This window comes from Triticum aestivum, chromosome 4A (assembly GCF_018294505.1).
Source record: "Triticum aestivum cultivar Chinese Spring chromosome 4A, IWGSC CS RefSeq v2.1, whole genome shotgun sequence".
Lineage (NCBI taxonomy): Eukaryota > Viridiplantae > Streptophyta > Magnoliopsida > Poales > Poaceae > Triticum > Triticum aestivum.
This window is the reverse complement of record NC_057803.1, coordinates 233,709,606-233,718,539: the sequence shown is the minus strand read 5'-3', so window position 1 is coordinate 233,718,539 and position 8,934 is coordinate 233,709,606. Positions and strand designations below refer to the sequence as shown.

The 8,934-nt window shown below is 44.9% G+C and overlaps 1 protein-coding gene across 1 annotated transcript; it reads left to right on the top strand.

The window, feature by feature from the left end:
* Positions 1-341: 341 nt before the first annotated feature.
* LOC123085898 (RNA polymerase II C-terminal domain phosphatase-like 3) lies at positions 342-6,042 on the top strand. The gene is made up of 11 exons (XM_044507599.1): positions 342-1,240; positions 1,320-1,458; positions 1,533-1,588; positions 1,679-1,739; positions 1,825-3,213; positions 3,447-4,037; positions 4,118-4,264; positions 4,356-4,645; positions 4,731-4,842; positions 4,932-5,236; positions 5,347-6,042. Exons 1-11 carry the CDS (start codon positions 633-635, stop codon positions 5,405-5,407), a joined length of 3,759 nt encoding a protein of 1,252 aa, XP_044363534.1. The 5' UTR covers positions 342-632; the 3' UTR covers positions 5,408-6,042.
* Positions 6,043-8,934: the final 2,892 nt, after the last annotated feature.

The window sequence follows — 8,934 nt, the reverse complement described above, 5'->3', positions numbered from 1 at the left end:
GGAAGGAGGTGTTATCGTGGGGATGTGTAGGAGTCTGGACGTGGGAGTCTGCTGGCAGAACATTTGCTTACAACCGTCGATCTGGTTGTAGTATGGTTGATGAAACGTGGACAGTTGGATGGTAGTAAGTGGGTCTGATCGGACGTCTGGGGTTATCCTGTGTGCACTTTCTCGTGTGGATGTAGGGGAAATCACCTTTGGTCTTTTAACAGTAGTATAGATAGAAGTATAGTATAGATATAGAAAAAAAAAGAGTCCCCCATCCTCACGAAGCCACAACCTTGACACTACACGTCCACATATCCCGACCGTGGAAATCAAACACAAACGGTCGGATTAAAACTTGGGTTCGGTATAAGTTTCTGCAAAAGCCTCACGAGCCCCTCCCCGTCTCCCCGAAATCCGGCGCCGCGCTGTCTTTTCGTCTACCCTCGCATCTCCGATCCAGCGAAATCCGGTGGGCGGTCTCCCCATTCTGACGGGGCTCTGATCCATTGGTGTGATTCGGCGGCTGCTGGATCGGTCGGCGCCACAGGGAGCTGCGGATTCAGCTCCGGGTAGCCAGATTTGACTGCGTAGAACGAGACCTGGGAGGCGCGCCCATCGCCAGAGGTGCTCGCCGCGGACGGCACATGCGCGTGACTCTCACGCCCAAGGACGAGGATTGGCTGGTCGTGCTGATGACGAGGGAGCGCCCGCGGTCGGCGGTGGTCGCGCCTGGGGGGGACGTCTTCACCGCCGGTGGCGGCGGGGAGACGTCCGATGGGGACTCCTCAGAGTCGCTGGAAGAAATTAGTGCCGCCGACTTTAAGGAGTCGTCCAGTGGCACCGCTGCTCCGTCGGCGTCGTCGCAGAGATCTAGGGTTTGGATGGGGTACACCATGTCCCGGAGTTATGCACCGGCGTTCCACAGCTTTGCTTGGGCGCAAGCTGTGCAGAACAAGCCTCTCGTTCCGCGGCCTGCTGCCGACGAGGACGAGGTAGAGCACCTCGTCGACACCTCGGACGAGGAGAAGGAAGAGGGCGAGATTGAGGAGGGGGAGGCCGTACAGTCCACTTCCCCTCCAATTAAGCAGCCTGAGACCATCGACTTGGACTCTGATGCGCAGGACAAGTCAGAGTCAGTGGACATGGAGCAGACCCGTTTGGCCGTTGAGGCGGCTGATGAGCTGGATTTTGACCAGCGCGTGGGGAGTATACTGGAGGAGCTTGAGAGGCTTTCCATTGAGGAAGCTGAGAAGTATGTACTCATGTTTCATGGCTAGGATAATGTTTGATTCAGTTTCTGAGAGATATAAGTTACTAATGTTGTGTTGTAGGTCATTTGAGGCTTCGTGTGCCCGCCTGCGGTCTTGCTTTGAGAGCCTTAAGCCGCTGTTCCCAGAGAGCGGTAGCCCGATGCCTATGCTTGATGCTCTTGTGCAACAGGCTTTTGTTGGAATCGACACCATCACCACTGTAAGGCTGACTGCTGGATTGTTTCCTTTCCAAACTGGCAAACCATAGTGCTCACATCGTTTTCATTGTTGTAGGTAGCTAATTCATATGCGATGCCGAAGAGGGAGCAGAACAAGAACATGCTGTTGAAGTAAATATAAGTCATCTTTTGCTAATCATTTAGTATTGATTAAAACTGACTTGTTATCTTATAACCAATTGGTCCCTTTTCAATTGCTAGGCTGCTGTTTCACATAAAGAACAGATATTCAGACATGCTGGCACTCAACCAGCGAGATGAGGTTTGCATTTTTTGTAGCTCGTGGGGCTTCATGAGCGAGTAGGTTGTGCTCGAATGCTAACTTTCTGTTTCTTTTCTGTGGACAGCTCGATAGTCGTGTGAGACAGTTAGTTTTTGTAGATGGAGAAGACAATGCCGGTTCCAATTGTAGCACCAAAACAGTGAATGTGGTTGTTCCATCTGGACAGGTTCCATCAGATAGACTGCCAGTCGAGTCAGGAGCAGCAAATCCACCTAGGGGCTCTAGTTTCCCCAGCTGGGAGATACCGGCGAATAATAGAATTGTTAGCCCCTTGTTGGACCTTCATGCAGATTATGACGAGAACAGCTTACCCTCACCCACCCGAGTTAGTGCCCCACCTTTTCCTGTGCCAAAGCCCATTGGGTTTGGAGTATTTCCAATGGCACCTGACAGATATTTTTCGGCAGAAAGAATTGATCCTTCAAAAAATTTTCTTTATCCATGTGTGAATGATGCGCTAAAGGATGTTTCCTCGTACCGACAGAAGTATGGCCCGACGTCTACCTTTGCAAGTGATGATCTTCCAAGCCCAACCCCATCTGATGATGGGGATAAATCTGGAGACAAAGAAGGTGATATATTTGGTGAAGTTTCAAGCTTTTCAGCTTCTAATAAGTCTGCTCCGCCAAGTGGGAATCTGATGCCTGCTTCCCGACCTAGTGCAGTTATCAGCAGCAATGACAGTTTTGCAGGTGGTCCTCCAGGTTATGCTAAACAAATTGAACAGTCTGTTTCAGGACCCAGCCATGCTCTTAAGCCTTCAGCTAAAAGTAGAGATCCAAGGCTCAGGTTTTTGAACCGTGATTCTGGTGGTACTGCAGATGCAAATATACATGTAAATTTGGCAGAGCCAAATGCTTCCAAAGATGGGACCTTGGGGGGTGTTGTATCAGATAATAGCCGGAAGCACAAGGCAACTGGCCAACCTCTCATGGATGAAACCGTGTTAAAAAGAGCTAGGGAGAGTACTGGGAGTCCCAGAGACATTCTGGTACCACCTGGTAGAGATGGAAGTAACATCAGCTCCTATTCAGGTGACAGGGTTCAATCAAATAAGCATACAGGGCTTGAAACTAAGACAGCCAGGAATCCTAGTATTAGGACCAGTAGTCAACTTATTAGCAATGTAAGTAGTATCCCAGACAGTACTGGAACTCTCCAAGCCTCCCAACCTAATTCAGTTCCACAGACCAGTGCAGCTCCTATTGTTTCATTGCCTGCAGTGTTAAAGGACATTGCTGTGAACCCGACTGTGCTCATGCATTGGATTCAAATGGAACATCAGAAGAGGTCCGCATCAGAGCCTCAGCCTGCTTCAGGTATCATCTCTAGTGGCATGATCAATAATGTCACTGCTGGGATGGTTATACCACCTGGCAATGCTCTGAAGACCGCAGAAGTTGCACACATTCCTTCTTATAGGCCACAAGCAACATCGCAAACAGCCTCTGTGGTAAAGCCCTGATGAATGTCACTATCATATTATTTTATAGTGACTTAGATTTGTTTGGTGACATATTTTTAGGCATATTAAGTGAAGATTATTTTTTAAATCACAATGCTCATGCTGAGGTTGTAGTAACTTGTAGGTTATGCGGTGTCAATATTTTTACATGAACTTTTTTCTTTTCTTTTAGTGCCAATTCCTGGCTTTACTGTAAGTACTGACCATATGTTTTGCTGTAGAATTCACAAAATGACCCTGGAGTAATACGTATGAAGGCGCGTGATCCCCGTCGTGTCCTCCACAATAACACATCACAGAAGAACGATACTCTGAACTCTGATCAAGCCAAAAGCAATGGTATCGCCCTGCCGGCCTTCCAGGACAGCAAAGACAATTTGATTAACCGTCAACAACTGGCAGAGCAACTTCAGACTACTGTGTTGCCATCTCAACCAGTCTCATTATCCAGCATTGCTCGACAGTCCACCATGAGCGCGAGTAAGGTCGATCCTGTCTCTAATTCACAGTTAGCTGCTTCATCACTCATTGCTCCTCAAGAAAGTTTAGTCAGCGTAAATAGGGCAGATCCAAGAGTAGCTGCTGGACAGAATGATTCCAATAATGCTGCCCCTGCTACAACACTTGGTACCAGGCCACCAGCTAACCAGTGGGGTGATCTTGATGATCTCCTTAACGGTTATGATGACCAGCAGAAGGCTCTCATACAGAAGGAAAGGGCAAGACGGATCATGGAACAGCACACGATGTTTTCATCGAGGAAACTTTGTTTAGTGCTTGATTTGGATCACACTCTCCTCAATTCTGCGAAGGTATTAGACTTTGTAGCCTAAGACTTAAATTGTTTCACTATTCGTCAAGTGCACTAATATTGTATGCACTTATAATTCAGTTTATAGAAGTGGATCCTATTCATGAAGAGATTTTGCGGAAGAAAGAGGAACAAGACTGGGAAAGGTCAGAGCGGCATCTGTTCCGATTCCATCATATGCAAATGTGGACTAAACTAAGACCAGGAATATGGAATTTTCTCGAGAAGGTTTGTTGTCTTTAGGTTTCTCAATCACTGCTCATGGACGCATTTTCCACTTCGTGTTGAAGGTTGATGTATTTGGTGCTTTATGCTGTAGGCGAGCAAGCTTTACGAGTTACATCTGTACACGATGGGGAACAAGCTGTATGCTACTGAGATGGCTAAGGTTCTTGATCCTAGTGGAACCCTGTTTGCAGGGAGAGTAATCTCAAGGGGTGGTGATGGTATCTCAAGAGGTGGTGACGGTGATACATTTGACAGCGATGACCGTGTACCAAAAAGTAAAGATCTTGATGGGGTATTGGGGATGGAATCTGCAGTAGTGATCATCGATGACTCTGTGAGAGTCTGGCCCCACAACAAAAACAATATGATTGTTGTAGAGAGGCATGTATCTCTGTCAAATATTTACTCTGATGTGAGTTAATAGCAAGTGCATCTTACTAAGTCCTTTTCAAACAATTATCTGCAGATACACCTATTTCCCTTGCAGCAGACGGCAATTTGGCCTTCCTGGACCATCACTTCTTGAAATTGATCGTGATGAAAGGCCTGAGGATGGCACTCTTGCTTCTTCGTTGGCGGTAATGATGGATCCATCCCTCAAGTAAACTCCTGAGAACTGAAATACACAGTTGATTATACTGACAGACTTGTCACATTCTTGAAATAGGTTATTGGGCGCATTCATCAAAACTTCTTTTCTCATCCCAACCTCAATGATGCTGATGTGCGCAGCATACTATCATCTGAGCAGCGGAGGATCCTTGCCGGCTGCCGTATTGTCTTTAGCCGGATTTTCCCTGTTGGAGAGGCTAACCCCCACTTGCATCCTCTCTGGCAGACTGCAGAGCAGTTCGGTGCAGTGTGCACGAACCAGATTGACGATCGGGTTACTCATGTTGTCGCCAACTCACTAGGAACCGACAAGGTGAATTGGGCACTACAAACAGGCAGATTCGTCGTTCATCCAGGATGGTGAGGAATTTATCACTGAAGAACTTCAACCCATTTTCTTATTTAATAATACCAGCTCCAGAAATAACCCATCATTTAACTAAGACTCTTACCTTGTTTGCTATCAACAGGGTAGAAGCTTCAGCACTTCTATACCGGCGTGCCAATGAACACGATTTTGCAGTAAAATAACCATTCCTGAGTCCAAATTCCTCATCCAAGAGGAATCCTCTTGGGGCACAGTCTGGGTCATGAAAACCGAACAACACAAGTAAAAACTGGACCAGACTAAGAAAACCATGGGCCCATAAGAAAACCACATGCCATAACAGGTAATGAAAAATGATTTATGCAAAGCCTGAATTGGTAGTGGTCGGGCCAAAATAATTTTTGGGTTGGTGAGTATTGCTTGTGAAGGGGTTCAGATGGATCATGGAAAAAAGAATGCTAAAGTGAAAAATAGATCATCCAAGACTACCACCCTCCCTTGTAATAAACATGTGAAAATGTACTATGTTTGTGGTGCCCTCACCTCGTGCAAAGACTGCCTGCCGCAGAAATGGGTTAATGGCAGCTAGTGGTCATAAAGTAGCCAGAGAAGCAACCATTGGGGATGAACGAGGCATTAAAGTCCACGGACCCCTTTGTAGCTGTTGCCGTGTGGTGTGGCTCCAGGTGTCGATGGCTGGATTCCTTGGCGTGCCAAAGGGAAATGCAGGGTTTGATATCATGACGTGCCTGTAGCATTTGCGTTGTTCAGTTGGGCAACATTTTGTGTGAACACGTGATAGCAGATAACAATGCGAGAGAGGTGATCAGTTGGTTAATGAACTTGTTTCAAGATTATATTAACTTTTGAAACTACAAGGGCTTGTGGGGAGGTAATGATGGAAATTAACCTGCATGGGCTTTTTGACATACTCCCTTGGTCCTCAAATAAGTGGAAATATAGAAATATTAAGACATATTATGAAGTGGAGTAGACAATGCATTAAGAAGGTGCAAGTCATAATCTCTTCTTTTTAATTTTCAATGAGCTAAGTGCATGTAGAAAGTACAAAGATTATTGGTCTTGATTTTCGTGTGATAAGAAAGAAACAAAATTTGAATGCTAAACGCCCACTTAGAGGGTGCTTGGATACGTTTTAGTCCCATGACTAAAAGTAATGGGACTAAAACTTGCTAGCCTCATCCATGCTTGGATTCAAATACTAAAGAAACTAAAATTAAGTTATTGAGCATTTATTATCCTCCAAACCCTTCAATCCGGAATTCGCATGTGTTAAATGAGAGGAATTAAATGAGGAGAGAAGGCTAATACATATTTTAGTTGGTTTCCTATAACTAAAAATTTTTAGCCTCAAGACTAGTCCTAGCCTCTCTTTAGTCAGGGGTGCTTGGAACTTTAGCCTCTAAAAGAGACTATTTTTAGTCAGATTAAAAATAGTACCTTGGATCCAAGCATCCTCTTATTTGAGGACGGAGGGAGTAACTTCTAAATTCTGGGTGATTGTTCATTAAAAACTTTTCCTTTCTTTTTCAACTTCGAAAATACAAATGTGAACACAAATACTTTGGTCCCTATCTACCTCATTTGGTTTTGGGGAATCCTACCTAATCAATCTCAACATAGTGTTCCCATATCATCGAAGTTGTTACTCCCTCCGTACATGGTATTAGGCACATTATGAAAACTAGATGCCTTAACTCCCCACCTTGTTCCTTGTTTCTTGTCATGAAAAAAGGAATCAGCTAGGTGGGGTGTGTATTCCTTCAACAAATTGAGACTACCTAGCACGACATGCCGTGTCAGTTCTCTGTATGCAATGGTAGGGATTAGAAAAGACAAGTTCTCTTGTTTTCCCAAGAGCAAGTAGCATTTGTCCAACCTATGCATCAGAATGCTTTACTATGTAACATGTATGTAACATGTATTAGTACATTCTAAATGAGTTTAAATCATATTGCATTTAATTGTAACATCTTGATGCTTGTCCATGCCATCATGGTGACATGTGACATGCCGCGCGCAGATGGCGCACTGCGAGACCTGACTAGATCATTGCATGCTGTCACCCTAAATCCGAAGATCGTGCTCTCGTGTTCGCCCCAAAGTTCTACCGGAGAATCACGACGAAAACGTGTGCCAACCCCTATGTATAGGTTCATGGGCGGAACCTGCAAGTTGATCACCAAAACATACATCAAGTGAATCACGTGATATCCCATTGTCACCACAGATATCCACGGCAAGACATACATCAAGTGTTCTCAAATCTTTAAAGACTCAATCCGATAAGATTACTTCAAAGGGGAAACTCGATTCATTACAAGAGAGAAGAGGGGGAGGAGAAACATAAGATCCAACTAATAACAAAGCTCGCGATACATCAAGATCGTATCATCTCAAGAACACGAGAGAGAGAGAGAGATCAAACACATAGCTACTGGTACATACCCTCAGCCTCGAGGGAGAACTACTCCCTCCTCGTCATGGAGAGCATCGGGATGATGAAGATGGCCACCAGAGAAGGATTGCCCCCTCCGGCAGGGTGCCGGAACGGGTCTAGATTGGTTTTCGGTGGCTACGGAGGCTTCTGGCGGCGGAACTCCCGATCTATGTTGCGTTCTGGAAGTTTTAGGTCACATGGAGTTATATAGGCGGAAGAAGCACATTAGGGGAGCCACGGGGGCCCCACGAGGCAGGGGGGCGCGCCCTAGGGGGGTGGGCGCGCCCCCACCCTCGTGGGCAGCTCCTGTATCTTCTGACATGGGGTACAAGTTCATCAGGTGTCTTTCCTTCCAAAAATAACTTCTCTAGTTGATTTCGTTCCGTTTCGACTCTGTCTGATATTCCTTTTCTTCAAAACACTGAAATAGGCATAAAACAACAAATCTGGGCCGGGCCTCCGGTTAATAGGTTAGTCCCAAAAGTAATATAAATGTGGATAATAAAGCCCAAAACAGTAGATAATATAGCATGGAGCAATCAAAAATTATAGATACATTGGAGACGTATCAATGGGCTCAACCTTGTGTAGATTGCATCATGGCATGAATTTCTTGACTCGTTCCTGTGATACTTGTTTCCTTTCTCAAAGCATCCCAACAATGATCTCTTGTTTCTAGTTGTGATGTCTTTGATGGTTGTGTGTTTGGAGTTCATTAATATACAATAAGATAATATTAAGCCATGTGCTATGCTTTCAAGCAAAGATCTCATTGTTATTTCCTTTGACTCCCGTTTGGATATATTATTCTTTCCTTTTGTAACTATTTCATGTGTACATCCTTCTTTGTTGATATATATCACCATGATTGTCATCTACCTAGAATCTTATACATGTGAGAGAAGTTACATCTCTAGTTGATATCCCTATTCTTTCATGTCCACCGTTTCGTTCTCTTTTTATATCTTTGGTGGCTCCGTGGAAGCATTCGTTGTATGAGTGTGTGTCTTACCTCTTTGCATCTTACTTCACTCATGTTTGGTGAAGTTTGTTGTCCTCGTGCTTGTCCTGACAAGCCTATTATTTTCTATCTTCACCATGGGTTGTCACAAGCTTTGATTTTTAATTTGCTACTAGTGAGCTTGTGAACCCATTTGCTTGATGTGTGTGACCTGCTTAACTTCATGTGTGTGGGAAGGACATGTCTGGCACCTTATATCTCATTTACTCAAGACTATGTTGATGCTTAATTCTCATCATTATATTAGT